We start from the raw sequence: 18,548 nt of genomic DNA, 5'->3' as shown, positions 1-18,548 counted from the left end.
ATCTTTGTCTTTACAAACAATCCATTTTCAATCCGATTTTTCTACTCTTGGATCTATTTTATATAAATGAGACATGAAACACAAGGTTTAAACGGCAGAAAATTCTTACAGGGATTCTTACAAGTCTGTCCAGCTTCACAGTGGAAGGTAACCTGACTGGATGCACAATCTCTTAGTATGTTGTGGAAGCTGCTTGGCTAATAGTACACACAACAGAGTCCAGGTATCCACCAGTTTCTACCGTCGGCTTTTACTGAAAGCTCAGATGATTCATAAGAACACTTCCTACTAAAATCTTTCCTTTCCTGCCACCTGCTAGGAGGTGCAGAAGCTAGCGTTCATGAACTATAACAGGTTCATTGGCTTTAAAAAAAAATTAACAATGAACGTAAACACTTTGTTTATTTTGAGTCATCTCGTCAACGCAGTTACAAAAAAACATAACTAAAAGGGATGTTTTATATAAGATAACCTTTATTAGTCCCACACATATTTATTTATATAAACATATCATACCCGATATTTTATCCTTTGTATACACTATAGATCCTTGATAGACGTGTTTGTCACCTGTGTGTTTGCGTGCTGTTTTTGTCGCTGCTGTAGCAGCAGGAGGTGCTACTTGAACCTTTAAACGAGGAGAGACTTTTATTTTGAAGGCGAAACTTAAGTTGCCGCCGTGAACGTGAACGCAGCTGGGAAAACGTTTGGTAAGATGACTGCTAGCAGCTATATATTTGACATTTAGGAAGCTTTTAAGTTTCATTTGAAACTAATTCAGCGTTGTCTGTGTAAGCTTGCCCGTGAATAAAGCGCTCACAACTTTGTTGAACGTCATTGCTAACTGCTGTGTTGTTGTCGGGTTGGAGTGTGAAGAGTACGCGTTATGATAAAGGGTTTCAAGAAGAGGATAGCAAGTATATGCCTCTGTTTAATATTTAAATATATTTAAATAATATAAAGGAAACCCTGGAATACAAGCGGTAAGATAATATCTGCACAAAGGCAACGACGCAACCAGATGAACTTTGACCCATTTCTTTGGTTGTCAGTCTTCTCCATGGTCTGCAAGCCAGCTAGATAAATTTACATAAAGAAATAAGTATCAGCAATGGAGAAACAAAGAAGCTAATCCTATCTGGAATCAGTAAATCAGTAAAAATGCGCCTGTTTTCTGAGTAATAAGTAAAAACCAAATATACAGAAATTGCTTTCAGCTGAATGCTGTTCTGCCTCTGGGTGGACCAGGGGTGGTGCTAAAGGGCACTGGGGTGGCATTGCCCAGAGGGTGCCGTTGTCCTCTTTAATACTTCAATACAACTTGTCCTTGCCATTAGTTTATTGCTTCAAAGTAACTATTTGAGCTTAAATATTATTACATCCCGTGAATGCTACTGGTTTACATATTAATGGAAAATAATGATTTAATTTGAAAGATGGACTTCCCCTCTTGTACTTCACATTGGTTTGGTCCACTACTGTCGCTTACTTTGCAAACTCTAAACAAAGGATGTGTGAGACCCCCTTATTTATATCTAAAAATGACACCCATTAACAGTTTTATCCAGATTCATTTTTATTAGCTTGTTACCTTACTTCTTGTGCTTCAATGTGGCTTGTATTTTGTTATTACTGTATTTGCAGATAGATGTCTATGGAGAAGGAGGTCTGTGCAAATTAAAATTATTATAACTCACTTTTTTTTTTTTTTTTTTTTTTTTTTTTACCTGATCCCAACTAGTTCTTGGACGCCACTCACCAGCCCCGTGCCACCCCATTTAAAAAAACTGAAACATTCCTGCCTTTATCTAAATGTCACCTGTCCCTGCTCTAATGGCATTGTGTTGACTCCCTAGTCAGACCTCAGACTGAAGGTATTGGGCCATGTCAGTGTCCTCAGCCCTCCTGAGCCGACGTGTAGCCGGAGGCTCCTGCAGGTTGTGGTGTGTCATTCCTTCACCTCGACCACTGATCCACGTCAGATCAGCTTCTGTAGCTGAGCCAGGCAGAAGAAGATCCAATGAAGAACAGCTGTGGGAGGCAGCAGGCTACCTGCCGTTCACCCGAGCCAGGATAGGGCCTTTCTTTCAGGAAAACCCAGTGCTGAAGAACCCATTTGTAGAAGATGCCTTGCTCAGAGGATATCTGAAGAGACACATACCCCAGGAGGTGAGCAGGGGTTACATGTTTTTCCCAAGAAAGGGTGTCATACTACCAGTTTTAGAGCAAGAACAACAGGCCCATTAAATAACAATGTCCATATTAGGTGTATATTACTATATTATAATGTGTTTTTTGTTGTTGTTGTTTTTTAATGTGCTCATAACTTGTTTTCTTTTTGAAAGAAGTGTTGGGTATATGCACAGTGTTACATATGTAGTGCATATTTTTCCTTAAGTTTTGTTGCACCAGCACAAATTCATTTTACACTCAACAAAAATATAAACGCAACACCTTTGTTACTGCTCCCATTCCCCATGGGATGGACGTAGAGACCTAAAATTCATTCCAGATACACAATATAACCATCCCTCCCAAACAGTGGTCACAAATCAGTCCAAATGTGTGGTAGTGGGCACATCTGCTATATTGAGATAATCCATCCCACCTCACAGGTGTGCCACATCAGGATGCTGATCTGACATCATGAGTAGTGCACAGGTGTACCTCAGACTGCCCACAACAAAAGGCCACCCTGGAATGTGCAGTTTTTTGCGCTATTGGGGGTCTGGGGACCCAGAACCGGTCAGTATCTGGTGTGACCACCATTTGCCTCATGCAGTGCAACACATCGTCGCATGGAGTCTATCAGATTGTCAATTGTGGCCTGTGGAATGTTGGTCCACTCCACTTCAATGGCTGTGCGAGGTTGTTGGATATTCATGGGAACTGGTACACGCTGTCGTATACGCCGGTCAAGCACATCCCGAACATGCTCAATGGGTGACATGTCCGGTGAGTATGCTGGCCATGCAAGAACTGGGACATTCTCAGCTGCCATCTGCCCTGAACAATGTGAACCATGATTCATCCGTGAAGCGCACACCTCTCCAACGTGCCAGACGCCATCGAATGTGAGCATTTGCCCACACAAGTCTGTTACGGCGACGAGCTGGAGTCAGGTCAAGACCCCGATGAGGACGACGGGCATGCAGTTGAGCGTCCCTGAGACGGTTTCTGACAGTTTGTGCAGAAATTGTTTGGTTGTGCAAACCAATTGTTCCAGCAGCTGTCTGGGTGGCTGGTCTCAGACGATCTTGGAGGTGAACCTGCTGGATGTGGAGGTCCTGGGCTGGTGTGGTTACACGAGGTCTGCGGTTGTGAGGCCGGTTGGATGTGCTGCCATATTCTCTGAAACGCCTGTGGAGACGGCTTATGGTTGAGAAATGAACATTCAATGCACGGGCGACAGATCTGGTTGACATTCCTGCTGTCAGCATGCCAATTGCACGCTCCCTCATTGCTTGTGGCATCTGTGGCATTTTGCTGTGAGACAAAACTGCACATTCCAGGGTGGCCTTTTGTTGTGGGCAGTCTGAGGTACACCTGTGCACTACTCATGATGTCAGATCAGCATCCTGATGTGGCACACCTGTGAGGTGGGATGGATTATCTCAATATAGCAGATGTGCCCACTACCACACATTTGGACTGATTTGTGACCACTGTTTGGGAGGGATGGTTATATTGTGTATCTGGAATGAATTTTAGGTCTCTACGTCCATCCCATGGGGTATGGGAGCAGTAACAAAGGTGTTGCGTTTATATTTTTGTTGAGTGTATAAAAAGCAATAAGAGTTTGACTTTGGTCTTTGTTACTATTAAAAAGCCAGGGAGGAGCTGTCCTATCAGGTAAACAGGCTGAGATCTGTTTCATAAGGTCTGCGATATATTGTGTGTAATAATAAGCACCTTTAAAGACCCTCAAGGTCACCATACATTAGTACAAAATTTATATATACATGTATGTATATGTGTGTGTGTGTGTGTGTGTGTGTATTTGTGTGAATAGTATGTGTATAAATTTGTCTACAGGTGATTCTCTCAGACTTGTGTGCATTTGGAGAACACGTGGCAAAGGAGGTGGATGGCTGGGGTAGAGAGTGTGAGGTCAATCCTCCACGGTTGGTGCACTTTGATCCCTGGGGTCGCCGAGTGGATCACATTGTGACCTCCCATGCTTGGAAATGCATGAAAGACCTGTCAGCGCAGGAAGGACTCGTTGCCATTGGCTATGAGAGGTCATTTGGCGAGTGGAGGTTAGAAGACCGTTGCACTTCCTTTTTTCGGTTTAGCTCATGTGTCTTATTTCACTTCAGTAACGTGTTTTTGTCATCTTCCAAAAAGTGTATGTATGTGTTTCCTAGTCGTGTGTACCAGATGAGCAAGCTGTATCTTTTCTCTCCCTCATCTGGCCTCTACACCTGTCCTCTTGCTATGACCGACGGAGCTGCAAAAGTTATCCAGGTGTGTTTAAAGAAGTGAATAACATGACTAATACAGTGTCCTGTAAGCCAAACTGATTAGAACAACAGAACTAGTAATGGGATTTTCCTCCAATCATTTAAAACTGAATTAAGTGAAGAATATTGTAGCCAATGTAGTTTAAAACATTGGCATTTTAAGAATATAAATTCATCGTCCTCCCATCCGTCAAACGCTACAGACAATTTCATGCTGAGACTAAAGGCTCAGAGACAGTTTCATCTCAAAAGTTATACAAGAATTTAATCAGTCCATCAAGTCACCCCAGTAAAATTGTTTTAACTGGCTGAGGAACCACATAATCATAGCCATATCTGGAACAGTTTGCACTATATGCATTTTGCACCCTATTTCCTTTTATATTGTATATTTGTATTATCTTTTATTGTGTTATTTATCTCTTTTATAGAGAGATTATGTTTTTGCTGTTTATTTTCCTGTTTGTGTTAAGGAGAATTTGCCTTCCAATCAGTTTGCACAGTGTATGTTGATAATATTAATAAAAAAAAAAGTAAAATGTGCCAGCTTTTGTTTAAAACAGCAGCATGTACTTGAGGGAACTGTATATTAGATTGATGAGCAACTGAATAAAAGTCTATATTTTGCTGTTATGGCTGTATAGTAGTGAATGTACACATATTTTTGACTTGCTTACCCCAGTTCTGTTTTTCCTTGTAAGCACAGTGAATGATTGTTTGGATTTGTGTATGAGAAGTCCTTAGGTGTTTCGTGGCCAGTAGAAGACGCCTACAGTCGTTTGACCACCCGCCATCCAGAACGCTTCTGGACATCCGGACAGTGGATGACAGAGAGACAGGGAGGCTCTGATGTGGGTAAGTAGTGACACTGTTTTCTGCATTTATCAGTCCCAGATTCAATCTATAAATTAAGAGCTGCAGTACAACAGTGTTGTAATTCTGCTTTTCAAGGGATCAGATATCTGTGGAGGAGATTCTTTGTTTGCATACTTTTTTCCCGCTTTGTCATGCAGAACAAGAGTAACTGTTGTAATGCTTCATGAGTTGTTTTCATTGTCCTCAGCCAGCGGCACTGAGACGGTGGCTGTTCCACAAACAGATGGTTCCTACAAGCTCCACGGCTTCAAGTGGTTCACGTCTGCTACGGACGCAGACATGACTCTTACACTGGCCAGAGTGCAGGACAAAACCGGAGCAACCATACCAGTACTGCTGACATCGGTCACAAAGCATTGTCAATGAATTGTAGAGTGATATAATTGACTGCTGTTCTCTGTCCCACAGGGTAGCAAAGGTTTGTCTCTCTTCTATGCGGAGGTGAGTCGAGATGAGGATGGCCGATTGAGGGGTATTGAGGTTCAGCGACTGAAGGACAAGCTGGGGACACGCCAAATGCCGACTGCTGAGCTGCTGCTGGACGGCCTGCCAGCGCGCAGGGTCAGTTACACATGCTGGGTCATTGGATATAACAATTTATTGACAAACTATAGGCTTTGTCTCCTATCTGTGCAGATATGAGCAATTGCTTAAACACACACACACAAAAACAAGTTATGTGCAGCAATGATAAGCGGAACCATTCCTGCATTTGTGTGCTAGGTGGAAAAATTCACAGTGATTTTATTTGCCACTCCTCAGTAACAAAAAAGTACACACTGTGCTTTGTAAAAACACAAATCAACTTTTGTAGCACTTAACCCACTGAATCCTCAGAAACTTTTTGAGATGTGCAACTCATGAGAGTGCCAGCTGCTTGCAGCTCCAGCGGCAGCACTCGGGCAGGTAGCATTCAGTCAGCATGAGATGATGAGCTGTGAATGGCTGCAGCTAAATTAATATGAGAGAATCATTTAAAGCAAAACAAGCCCAGAAAAAACAGCAAACCAAAACAAGAAGTAGAGATCTGCATTCGTTGTTGGTAAGAACAGATTAATTTTTTCCTTTTACTACTTTGCCTCTAAAGTAGCATTGACTTGTCTCTGGCTCTTCTCCAGACACCAGGATGTTGTAAATTCTTTGATTCATGTAAGCCTCTTTGGATCAGGCTTGCTCCTGTGCAACCTGTGGATACCAATTGACATTGGGTTGTGGGGATTTTTGAGGTGGTGTCAATCCCTCGGATTCTTTGTTGTGCTTCTCGTGTAGGTTTCTGACTAGCGTTTGCAGTGTGGTGGGGGGCATTAAGGAACAAGCATGGTTGCGTGCCTGTCCTGCACAGAGCTTTGTGTTCAGTCACTTACATGTTGCATTTGTTTACTGTCAGCAGGAGGCATATTGTGACCAATATGTGGAACAGCTGGTCTGTTCTTGCTGTTGTTGGGCCTTCAGCTAGCTGCGGGGAAGACCAAAGTTACAACATTAAGAAAGCTGAAGTGAAACTGAGTGTTAAAAATAAGGAAAAGTGTCCACTGCAAACAATGACTGCGGTTCTCCTGCTGTTTTCTTTTGGTTGACTTTTCAATAATGTTTGCTCCCTTTCCTGTTCAGGCCCACTTTTTAAAAGCTCAGAATTGGACTCACTCATAGCGCTATATGTGTCAAGCTCATAATCTTGGCCTTTTTGGACTGTAACACAAGCACAGCTGTGTAGGGTGCATACACAGAACACTTAAGCATGGGGGACACGAGTGTGGTACCACAAATCCTGCATTACCCTGCTGGGGGAGAATTTTTACAGACATTTGTCACAGTGTGATTACACTTTTGCTATATAACACATGGTTATATGGCAAAAGTGTAATTAATCACTGTGAGGGAAATCATCCAACATTTTTGTTTAAAGGTATGGACATTTTCAGGCAGTTTATGGTCCACTCCACCAACCTTCACTGTTAGAGAAACAAGACAAGCCATGTTCCTTGTAATTTTTTTTTCTATAATGTGTCCAAATCTTTGAAAACTTGTTTTCCTCAACAGCTCTCAGAGGAGGGGAGAGGTGTGTCCTCCATAGCTAATATGCTGACCATAACCAGGATCCACAACAGCGTCTCTGCAGCAGCCGCTATGAGAAGGCAGGACACCGCTCCTACTACCACACTTGAATCTGTGCTGATTTCTTAAAGCACAGCATGAGTAAGCTGGTTAAACATTTGTGTAACTGTGTGTCTTCACAGGGTGCTCCAGTTAGCTCGTGACTATGCCACTCGGCGCACTGCCTTTGGAAAGCTTCTTAAAGACCACCCACTGCACATGCAGACTCTTGCTAGAATGGAGGTAAGCTGGCAGGGGGTGAACAAACTCCACACAGTGTTTTCTGTCATGCTTCAGGACACATGCTTCTCACACTACAGGTAGAGTCTCGAGGGGCCTTTCTTCTGGTGATGGATGTGTGTCGTCTGTTGGGCCGAGAAGAAAGTGGAGTGGCAACCGAGCACGATGCTCACCTTCTCCGGCTGCTCACTCCGGTCGTCAAACTGTACACTGGGAAGCAGGTGAACAGTTTGTGTGAATGCTAGCGTTAGCTGTTATTTGCCTGTTTTGATTGTCTGATTGTTTCAGTGTTGTGTTTGTCTCAGGCTGTGGCTGTGGTGTCGGAGGGTTTGGAAAGCTTTGGTGGCCAGGGATACATCGAGGATACTGGCTTGCCTGGAATACTCCGTGATGCACAGGTGAGTTTGATACTAGAGGTGTGATAGCTTGAGATTTACAAAAAAGAGTGAAAGACTAACTTATCTCTTCCTCTTCCAGGTTTTGAGCATATGGGAAGGTACCACAAATGTTTTGTCTCTGGATGTGCTGCGGTGTGTGGCTCGTAGCTCAGGGATGGTTCTTCATGCCTACTTCAGCCATACCAAGGTCAAAGCAAGTTTAATGAAAAAATCTTCTTTGTGACTGAGCAGAACAAAAATGTGAAGTGCGCGTGTTTTCTTTGTGTTATAGTCTCTGCTGGCTGGCGCCTCCAGCGTTTCCTCATTGGCCCCAGCTGTGACAGCAGTGGGCGGAGCTCTTTGCGAGCTGGAAGAGTTTGTTCAGGTAGCAGCAACCAGAGCACCCAGCTACCTGGAGCTAGCAGCAAGAGACCTGGCATACAGCCTGGCTCGCATCTACACAGGTGTATACCACACACACACACACACACACACACACACACACACACACACACACACACACACACCAGAGCTGCAGCTATGAGTTAATTTACAGGTTAGCTGATCAACATAAAAATAATTATAAATAATTTTAAGCGTAAGTCAAATATTCACTAAAATGTTTTCTGCTTTTTTTTTCAGCTTTTTGAGTTTGTAATTAAGTTATTAACTAAATCAGCATTTTGAAAACATAAGCTTAAGCTGACATCTTTCAGTCTAACAAACTTCTAAGTCAGTAATGTAATCAGTCAGCTGTACTGTTATCGTGGCCAAACATTCAAACAATAAACACATTTACCTCTATGCACCTTGTTATCATTCCCAACTCTGTTATCAGGAGCCCTTCTTATTGATCACGCATGTTGGAAAGGAGCTTCTCCATCTGACACCTATGCAGCTCTCAGGTAAAAAAAAAAAAAAATGTAAATTTGCAGTTGTCTAAAATATTTTTTAAAAATGCACTATAATTTTGTTACTATTTATCATTGTTTTTTTGTCACTTTTTTTTTTTATTTTCCAGGTGGTGCGAACAGGACTTGTGTCCCGTGGCAAGGAACCAGAGAAGAGGTCACTATGATTCCAACACTTCACTTGATGCTGCTTTAGTCTTTGACCAGTCGATACAGGGCTGAAGAATCACTGAGTCACTGCTGAGCCCTGCGGTCTGTCTTAGTGACAAACAGATTTATTGTCTGCTATATTATTGTTTGTGTTTTTGTGGATGACTGAAATCATGTTTCATTAAAAATGAAATTCGGTCTTGAATAGGCATGTAAATAAAATGGAGAATGGGTTGTGTCTTCAGTATCAGAGTAAATACTGGACAGTAAATTGAAATGTGAATTCCCACAGTTAAATGTAGTTTTTTAAATAAAGGCAAATGATCAGCAGCCCAGAGATTAACTTCACATCATAAGCAAAACAGGCCCTGACTGACCAGGTTCATACACACTGCCTTACTGTACTGCTGGAAAACCTGCACATACATATTGATGTATAAACTTTAAAACAGTAAAAACTTGGCAGTTTTAACGCAATTTTCTGATATTCATTAAACTGTAGTGACTTGAACTGTGAGTTTACTGAGTCACTGTGCTTTTTATTTTCAAAAATGAACATTGCTCCATGTGATACACAGCAAAAACATAAAATAAACACCCAAACAATATCCAACACCCCTTTTTAAAATATGTTGATATATATCGAGGTGGGAGTGGGTGCGAAATGTTTTTTTTCTAATGGCGATAAATACTTTTTACTCTGAAAACATATTGTTGCACTTGTTTTCTGTACAATTTTTTTTTTGCAAATTTAGATGTTCAATATGATTTTTGCAAACAGGAAGTTATATCAGACATTCGAACACTGCAAGGCAACCTGAAACAAGACGGGGCAGAAAACCGATCGGTTTTTTGTGTGATTTCCTGCCTCTTTGGAGCTAAAAGAGGCCATCCATGAGATACGTCATGAAATACACGAGATGTTTAGCACATCAGGACTTTGTAGGGTAGCTCAAATGAGTCAAAAAATATAGACCATAAACAAATGTCTATTATAGAGGCAATAAATGAATAGGCTGGTTCTCTGGAGTATAGACCTCTAATAAACTAAGCTTTTAAATACACATATTAACGTATTTTAACAGCCTCGTATTTGCCGTTTACCTTTTGCTGTCTGCATTCCAGCACTCGTTCCTTTGCTTCTTCTGGGTTTACGAGGAGTCCGTGAACGTGGCACATGTCTGATTGGGAAAGCAGTGGGAGGAGTTTTAGAGTAAGGTGTACAAAATGTTCAACGGGATTGAATCTGAGCTTAGACTGTGTGAACGCTTGAAAACAAGTTATTTAAGACCAGTAACAAATACGACAACCGGGACATGTTTTTGAGATCTTCGACTTAATTTTTAGGCTAACCGCCCGGGAATTAAAAGAGTAAACCAGCCCACGGATGTCCTGTTAGCTTCCCAGCAGAATGGAACTGGCTCCGGGATAAAGTGAATCATGTTTTGCGGTATTTTCTTGCCACTTTTCGTGGTGCTGCCGTGTGGCTGGCAGCTCACCTCGGGCTCAGAGCTTTTACGAAACGAGTCTGGTGTCCGGGTTGGAATGGCTGGACGTTGGTCCTCACCGGTGATGGCTGAAAACAACAACAATGATGAGGTCAGTGAAATGTTTTTCTTTGCTTTTGCTTGGAAATGAGCGTGTTATCTGTGAGTGCTGTATTTTATTATCAGGTGTTCGTCAGCTGCTTGTTTTCTGGTTCAGGTCAGCAAAGTTTTTTTTTTTTTTGGTTTTTTTTTTTCACCTGTCACATGATTAGCGAAAGCTAAGGGCGTAAGTCAAGTTTGATCGCCTTGGTTCACATCCGTCAGTAAACTATAGACCCTCAGTGCAAAGCTGAAAAGAGCACTGAATGTGTGTGGTATACAGAAGGACCTCTGCATGGGTGGGTGGTGTGCTTTTTCTTGTTTTGCAGTGGATGAAAAACATACACAAAATTTGATCTGACATCTCATTCTGATTAGGGAATGTAGGTGTCTGATTTAAATCAAGTAAATCGAGCCTTCATGCCAAGCATAATACACACTGCAGTTTACCACTCCTCATCAAGACAGGTTTAGCTCAGGTAAAGCATCCCATACTCAGGACTCCCATCGGTCCACAGTTTTTGTGAAAATACGAAATACCCAGGGCCATCAGCTGTCACAAGCGGAAATGGTTAAGTCGGGATCTGAATTGAGTGAGCCTCATCCTCTAGTTTCTTTTTAAAAACTATATTATTTCACTCAATTCTTGACCCCCTTCGTCATTTTATTTGTTACAGTTTAGCAGTTTCACTCGTCACATGCAGTTACGCTGAAAAGGTATGCCATATATGTTGCCTTAAGGAAACTTGTATGGCAAGTCTTGTTTTTTACGTTTTCCAGTAAAGGTGAATTCAGGTGTCTGTTTATTGCTAAGGTTGTAGTGGTTGGCGTTGTACTAGACTGAATTTTAACGAAATGTGCAAATAATCATCTGGACAATATCAGTTTATCACAATCTATTTCTGTAAAGGTGATGAGTAGACTTGGATTGCATCAAAGTTACACCTCCGTTAGAGGTGTGTGTGTGTGTGTGTGTGTGTGTGTGTGTGTGTGTGTGTGTGTGTGTGTGTGTGTGTGTGTGTGTGTGTGTGTGAGATAAGACAAATTTGTTAATGTGGTCTCTTGGTATGCAGGCCCACTGTAAGCAGTGATCCAAAATTAAAGAGCTTTCTGGTGATTTGTTATTTATTACCTTATATCATGATTGCATGCATCTCAGTGCTGTTAGATGATGATGATGTTGTTGTTGTATCAAAATGTAGCGCCCATGTTCCACCTGTGGCTCAGGGGATTGGGAAGCTCATCTGTAACCGGAAGGTTGCCGGTTCGATCCCCCTGCTCTCTCTGTCCTGGTCATTGTGTCCTTGGGCAAGACACTTGACCCTACCGCCTACTGGTGTTGGCCAGAGGGGCCGATGGCGTGATATGGCAGCCTTGCTTCTGTCAGTCTGCCCCAGGGCAGCTGTGGCTACAACTTGTAGCTTGCCTTCACCACAGTGGAATTGTAAAGCGCTTTGGGTGCCTAGAAAAGGCAAATAAATGCAATCCATTATTATTATTATTATTATTATTATTATTATATTCAGATGGATTTGTAGTGTGATTTCATTCATATTCAAATATATAAAGCCTAAATATATCTAAAAAGTATATAATGTATAAAGCCGGTTCAGATAGAGGGAGAGGAGGTGGAGGTGGTCAACAAGTACCTCGGGCTGTGGGTGGACAACAAACTGGACTGGTCATGCATCACAGAGCACCTGTATAAAAAAGCCCAAAGCCGACTGTACTTCCTCAGGAGGCTGAGGTCTTTTAACATCTGCAGGAAGCTCCTGAGGATGTTTTACCAGTCAGTGGTTGCTGGAGTACTTTTCTATGCTGTGGTGTGCTGGGGGAGCAGCACAGCAAAGGAGGACTCATCCAGGCTGGAAAAACTGATCAGGAAGGCTAGCTCTGTGGTCGGCATGAAGCTGGACACTCTGGTGACAGTGGCAGAGAAAAGGACACTAAAAAAATTGCTGGACATTATGAACAATGCTGGGCATCCTCTGCACACGGCCACAAACAACCAGAGGAGTCTGTTCAGTGACAGGTTGCTTCTTCCAAAGACAAGAACCAACAGACTTAAAAACTCCTTTGTCCCACACGCCATCAGACTGTTTAACTCCTCTCTGGAGGGGAGAGGGAGGGGAAACAGGAGGACAAAGGAGGGGGGACAACTAAGCTGTAGTGCCTCTTCACTTGTATTCTTATTCGAGGGATTAATAAAGTTTTATCTTACCTTAAACACAAAAATAAATGAATGGTACACTCACCTTCATCAGTCATTACGAAAGAGATGCACATGTTGTTGTTCCACTGTTTAAGCCACAAATGATTGCGTGAAAATGTTGAGCCATTTAGATAACTGTGTGTGTGTGTGTGTGTGTGTGTGTGTGTGTGTGTGTGTGTGTGTGTGTGTGTGTGTGTGTGTGTGTGTGTGTGTGTGTGTGTGTGTGTGTGTGTGTGTGTGCAGTGCGACTTGGTGATGAACTACAGCGTTGCAGACCGCTGTGCATTCGTGAAGAAAACACCAGACTGTTCAATGGAAGATGGCTTCATCAATTACCTTGAAGTGGCCTTCTGTCTGCTGCCTCCCAACCTCACACCACTCACCATCTCTTTCTGTGTAAGACTCTGAGTTATTTCTATATTATTTCTATAACAATTAAGCTGGGAGAGACCAGGTGGTATTATCCTTTTAACATATTGGTCACCTTTTTACCTTGTGAGCTAAACCGTTTTTTAAATGTGGGTGAGAGGTGTTAGGTGCTTCTGTTTTTGGGCTTGGTTACTGTTTGTGAATCAACATAAAACTCACATGAGGAAGTAAACTTTGCTTCAACAGAACTAGGAAAACAATCAGCTTTTTGCTTTAGCTAAATGTGTTTTCATAATGGTGGATATTTTCCAGTTCCCCTGTTTGCAAGATACCCAAAGTCTTAAATGGGATTAACTGAAGTGTTTGGTTAAAAACAGTGTAAGTGAGAATCTGCAAATGAAACCTAAAAGAGAAATCTGTGGTCAGGGACAATATGACCAATGTAGTCAGTGTCATGTTTGTAAATGTAAAGGCACTCACACCTTTTTTTTTTTTTTTTTTTTCTTTTCTTTAAACAATAGTTTTTACCTCACAAACCAACAACTGCTGTCTTTTTTCTGCTTCTCCACAGATTATATGGCTCTTCTTTTTGTTTATTATTCTGGGACTTACTGCCTCTAAGTTGTAAGTGTCGCTGGTGTTATTCAACACACACACACACACACACACACACACACACACACACACACACACACACACACACACACACACACATCATGGTTTCAGCGAAATGGTCGTGCAAAGAAAAGTCACATGAGTGGAGTTTTCACTACTGTTTCACTTTTGTTGCAAGATTGTGAGATTTCCTCAAAGAAAGAACTGTTGCTTCTGTTTTTTGTTTATTTATTTATTTATTTATTTATAAACCTACCCACTTCACTTTACACACTACTGCAAAGAAGCTGTTGTGTGTTCAGTGAAAAGTATCTATTGAGACATAGCTTTTTTGTAAATTGAGGTATTAAATTATTTTGTTTTCTCAATAAGATTATTGAATTGTATTTATTTTTCCCCCTCTCTCCAGCTTCTGTCCCAACCTGTCTGCCATCTCCTCCAGTCTGCGCCTCACCCACAATGTGGCCGTATCCTTTCTCTCCATCGCCTGAACACTACCCATGGGCTGCAGTCTGAAGTTTCTGTTTGACCTCTTAGACTGTTAAATATTAGAATATACAGTACTGGGCAAAATTATTGATCTACCTTTTTTTTTTGTTTCTTTTTCACTTCTTTGGAAGTGTGCAGCTATTTATTGAAATGTATGGAAATACAGACTAGAAGATGAGAAATAACTGAGTTTGTGCAATTCTACACTGCTCTAATAATGTTGACGCCATGAATACTTTTACACACAGTGGAAACCAATTTTTTTTTTTTTTTTTTTTTTTTTTTTTCTATCAATATCACAAAAAACACTCACTCTACTGAAAAGTATCAGTACAAGAACTGGACTGAAAATGAGTGTAAAAGCAGCAAATGTTCAAAGAAATACTTAGAAATGCCTTCAAAAAGTCTGGAGAGCTATTGCTCAAAACCAGATTACGAGAAAGTCTGGCTCCTTGGAAGCCAAAAAATAAAGAAATAAGGGGAGGCTCAAAACTTTTGCACACTAATGTTTATATTATAGTTTCTGAGAAGAATATTTTCCTTGACTGCTGCCTGTGATCAGGGTGTGACATTTCTGGCTCTTGGTAATGGAGCTCCTGACATCTTCAGTGCCATTGCAGCATTTTCCCACCCGCACACAGCGGGGTTGGCTGTCGGAGCCTTATTTGGTAGGCACAGACTCGCGCACGCTCACACCGATATGTAAATAAATTTAAAAACGCCTTGAGATGTGACAGCCTGTTTGCCTTTCCAGGAGCCGGGATATTTGTTACTACAGTAGTTGCTGGCAGCGTGGCGCTGGTCAAGCCTTTTGCTGTAGCTTCTCGTCCATTTCTGCGCGATGTCATCTTCTACATGGTTGCAGTGTTTTGGACTTTCCTCATATTGTACAGAGGAACTGTGACACTGGGAGAAACACTGGGTATACAGCGACACACGCACACATGGTCTTGCATTAATTATGCATCCTATTTGACCTCTCGATTTTTCTTTGTTGGTCCGGTTTTAGAAAGCTTCTCATTGAATTTTGAACAAATATTATAATTTTAAATCTTTACATTTGTTCTAATTTGCCATCAGTGAATCCTGACTAGACTCGACAGCTCATTCATTTTCACTTTTGTTATTCTGCTTCTGACTTTTGTCTGAGTGTCAGTCAGTGGGCTGTTAGAAAAATGACTTTTGTTTCTTACGAGAACCACACAAACATCTTAGCGTAATTAAACACGTGATCATTAGTCATCTGTAGCCATAATACTCCTGATCTCAAACATGGCATGGTGGTAAATTTGATTAATTTGTCCTGAATACGACTGTGTGTGAGCCTTTAGTCCTCATTAGTTTTTACCACTAATGACAAGTAAACTTAACACCTTCTTTCTGCTCTTCACAAATTGCAATATCCTGTGAAATGTGATTGATCGTGAGCCAGATCAGCGGCTATGTCGTTGGTCTGGTTTTTACAGCTTAGGTGTGAAACCCACAGGGCCAAAAAGAAGAGGTTAATTAAAACTAGTCTTGACTAGTTTTAATTAGTTGGAAAACATGTCTCTGTGTGTGTGCTTGCTTGCGTGTAATGTTCATCATCCCTACATGTCTTTACTATAATATCTTTCTTTCTTTTTTCTAGGGTACCTTGGCCTCTACGTCCTGTACGTCGTGATTGTTATCATCAGTGCGTTCATTTACAACCGGCAAAAGTATTCTGACAACACGAGTGTCCAGAATGTTACACATGTTCCAGGTTGGATATATAAACACACACTCTTACACACAGACAAATAAAAACCACACAGTTCCAAGTGATGTTGTTTTTTTGTTTTTGTTTTTCTTTGAAGCAGACTTTCATTCGTCTGACTCATCAGATGATGACGTTCCCTGTCTGACAGGCAGGAGTATTCATCAGGAGTATGGTAGGAATGCAGCAGCCTCCATTTAAAAAAACAAACAAAAAATAAACCCAAAAGTAAATTTACTGCAGCACATTCCTGAGTGACAGATCATAATTTACACCTGTGTGTTGCAGAGTCAGAGTATCGACCACTTCTGCCCTACTCTGAGTCTACAAGTCAGATCCTGCTGAGCTCTTTGAATCCAGTCGACAACCGTAGGTGGAGGAGGAAATCATGGAAGTGGAAAGTCCTTAAAGTATTCAAGGTACTGGTTCACAGACTTAAGTGAAATCCAGTCAAAACTTGTCTTTCAATGTAAATTAAAGTAAATTATTCTGTGGTTCTTGGTCTGAACCCATCAGACTCCTCTGGAAGTGCTGCTGCTGCTCTGTATCCCTGTGGTTGACCCTGACAAAGAAGACAGAAACTGGAGACGCCCCCTAAACTGCCTCCACCTGATCACTGCTCCTCTGGTGTGTGTGCTCGTCTTCCAGTCTGGAGCATGTAAGTGCTTAACATTTTACAACAGAAGCAGCTTGAAGTCCTAGTCTTAATCAAAATAAGCATATGATTAAATTATTTTCTTTTTAATTTATCAGATGGAAATTATATGATCCAAGGGCAGTTTCCCCTCTGGCTGCTGTTTCTCCTGCTGGGACTTTTTGTTTCTGCTATTGTCTTCTGCTCAACCAGCAATGACTGTCCTCCAAGATATCACTCAGTAAGTGTGTGTGTGTGTGTGTGGACTAAGTGTGTGGAGAATAAGTATGATGATGATGATTACTCCTTTTTGTAATACTGTAGCCAAGTGGGACAGTGGTGCAGTAGTTGGCACATATCAGTTTCAAGCCCCTCTAGCCCCCCCCCCCCCCCCCCTCTGCACCTGCCTGCTAATTAACACAAATTAAGTACAGCTGAGGCTGATGGATATCCGGTAATTGCTGGTTTTGTTTTAGCAACACTGCCATCAAGCTTCTAAGGTGGCTTAAAATATTTGCATTTCTCATATTGATTCAAGATTAAAGCTACATCACAGGTCTTTACATTTATGCTATGATGATACTTGTTTGTAAATTTCTTGTCCTTCCCCTCCCCTCCCAGTTCTTTGCTCTTTTGGGGTTTGTGGTGAGTGCAGTGTTGATCAGTGCGGCGGCCTCTGAAGTAGTCAGTCTTCTGCACATGCTCGGGGTTGTGCTGCGTCTGAGCAACACTGTGCTGGGATTGACTCTGTTGGCCTGGGGAAACAGCATTGGAGGTAATGCTTAAAAACTTCATTCAGTATTTTTCTCCAAAAACATACTATATGTAACTTTAGTTGTTTAAAAAAAAATTGTGTCTCTTATTTTCAGACTGCTTTTCTGACATCACCATCGCTCGGCAGGGTTACCCACGGATGGCTATATCTGCCTGCTTTGGAGGCATCATTTTCAGTATCCTTGTTTTTGTGACTCTCTGTAAAACAACACCTATCATGCATGTATAAAAGAGGCTTTTAGTATCCTTGACTCTTACTTCCTTCAGACATGTTGTTTGGAGTGGGTTTAGGATGTCTGGTGCAAATGCTCCAAACACATGCCGACGTGCAGGTAATTTCCTCTAAGATGCAGCGTAATCTAACCCAAGCTACACGAGCCTGTTTCAGACACTATGAAGATAATAAGCCTTTGTTCTTGTTCCTTCTCAGGTTGAACCAGAAGGTTTGCTGACATGGATTCTTGCAGGATCTCTGGGTTTGTCTTTGGTCCTGTCCTTTGTCATCGTTCCACTGTGCCGCTTCCACTTGGGTCGGGCCTATGGCATCTTTCTCCTCATTTTCTATGTCATCTTCCTTATCATTGCACTTCTTACAGAGTTTGGCAAGATTCGTGTTACGTAGACCTGATGCTGCGGCCGGTCTGAAAAATTACAACTACAACTATTTATGCACTATTTTTTTTTTTACAAGAATCAGCTGTAACCTTTGTTCCACTTGACTACTACGCACAGAGTTCCTGTGGTTGGATAATGAAATCAGGCGAGCAAAGTCTGCTCAGGGAGGACTGAAACGACTCACACTGTGCCTTTTGTAATTTGAAACACTGAATTGTCTCCATTAATTATTGATCTAAATGTTAATGACTTGTGCATGCTGCTTTGGGGTAATTAAATGATTTTGGTTTAATTTTTTTGGGGTGTATGTGCTTTCATTTTTTTCCCCTCTAACTTCTCTAAATAGAGTAAATAGGTAATTTTTACAGCCAGCAGTGTTATAATCCAGCAACATCAATGAACATC

The 18,548-nt window shown here is 41.6% G+C and overlaps 2 protein-coding genes across 5 annotated transcripts; both read left to right on the top strand.

Annotated features, from left to right (window-relative positions):
• Nucleotides 1-601: 601 nt before the first annotated feature.
• Nucleotides 602-9,628, top strand: LOC146562491 (acyl-CoA dehydrogenase family member 11). 3 transcript variants are annotated; one of them, XM_085294269.1, is made up of 15 exons: nucleotides 602-710; nucleotides 1,857-2,169; nucleotides 4,036-4,259; nucleotides 4,368-4,467; nucleotides 5,201-5,318; nucleotides 5,527-5,669; nucleotides 5,748-5,900; nucleotides 7,380-7,474; nucleotides 7,577-7,676; nucleotides 7,754-7,894; nucleotides 7,979-8,071; nucleotides 8,151-8,258; nucleotides 8,343-8,514; nucleotides 8,889-8,955; nucleotides 9,072-9,628. In XM_085294269.1, the coding sequence occupies exons 2-15, from the start codon at nucleotides 1,885-1,887 to the stop codon at nucleotides 9,181-9,183; spliced, it is 1,911 nt and encodes a 636-aa protein (XP_085150395.1). In that variant the 5' UTR covers nucleotides 602-710; nucleotides 1,857-1,884; the 3' UTR covers nucleotides 9,184-9,628. The 3 variants fall into 3 exon arrangements, with proteins under 3 accessions (XP_085150395.1, XP_085150397.1, XP_085150396.1); XM_085294271.1 differs by having other exon boundaries at nucleotides 659-710; nucleotides 1,861-2,169; XM_085294270.1 differs by having other exon boundaries at nucleotides 675-710; nucleotides 1,742-2,169.
• A 683-nt stretch (nucleotides 9,629-10,311) lies between these two features.
• On the top strand, nucleotides 10,312-18,439 carry slc8b1 (solute carrier family 8 member B1). Of its 2 annotated transcripts, none has more exons than XM_085294264.1 (15): nucleotides 10,312-10,710; nucleotides 13,153-13,305; nucleotides 13,850-13,902; nucleotides 14,303-14,360; nucleotides 14,945-15,050; nucleotides 15,137-15,304; nucleotides 16,013-16,126; nucleotides 16,221-16,295; nucleotides 16,409-16,539; nucleotides 16,637-16,778; nucleotides 16,874-16,995; nucleotides 17,376-17,529; nucleotides 17,624-17,704; nucleotides 17,796-17,860; nucleotides 17,959-18,439. In XM_085294264.1, the coding sequence occupies exons 1-15, from the start codon at nucleotides 10,552-10,554 to the stop codon at nucleotides 18,148-18,150; spliced, it is 1,773 nt and encodes a 590-aa protein (XP_085150390.1). In that variant the 5' UTR covers nucleotides 10,312-10,551; the 3' UTR covers nucleotides 18,151-18,439. The 2 variants fall into 2 exon arrangements, with proteins under 2 accessions (XP_085150390.1, XP_085150391.1); XM_085294265.1 differs by having other exon boundaries at nucleotides 10,313-10,710; nucleotides 16,224-16,295.
• Nucleotides 18,440-18,548: the final 109 nt, after the last annotated feature.

Source organism: Mchenga conophoros, linkage group LG12 (assembly GCF_057382185.1).
Source record: "Mchenga conophoros isolate Kocher_MC1m ecotype Shallow Benthic linkage group LG12, M_conophoros_male_GT1.1, whole genome shotgun sequence".
In the NCBI taxonomy this organism is placed as follows: Eukaryota; Metazoa; Chordata; class Actinopteri; order Cichliformes; family Cichlidae; genus Mchenga; species Mchenga conophoros.
The sequence above is the reverse complement of the archived record's forward strand: the minus strand, read 5'-3'. Positions and strand labels throughout refer to the sequence as shown.

Excerpts from the sequence above, each read along its gene's own strand:
- slc8b1 (XM_085294264.1), top strand. The coding sequence starts at position 10,552 with ATGTTTTGCGGTATTTTCTTGCCACTTTTCGTGGTGCTGCCGTGTGGC. Across the intron at positions 10,711-13,152 it reads AAAACAACAACAATGATGAG|TGCGACTTGGTGATGAACTA; the intron begins GTCAGTGAAATG and ends GTGTGTGTGCAG. Across the intron at positions 16,779-16,873 it reads CGTCTTCCAGTCTGGAGCAT|ATGGAAATTATATGATCCAA; the intron begins GTAAGTGCTTAA and ends TTAATTTATCAG.
- LOC146562491 (XM_085294269.1), top strand. The coding sequence starts at position 1,885 with ATGTCAGTGTCCTCAGCCCTCCTGAGCCGACGTGTAGCCGGAGGCTCC. Across the intron at positions 4,260-4,367 it reads AGGTCATTTGGCGAGTGGAG|TCGTGTGTACCAGATGAGCA; the intron begins GTTAGAAGACCG and ends TGTGTTTCCTAG. Across the intron at positions 7,677-7,753 it reads AGACTCTTGCTAGAATGGAG|GTAGAGTCTCGAGGGGCCTT; the intron begins GTAAGCTGGCAG and ends CTCACACTACAG.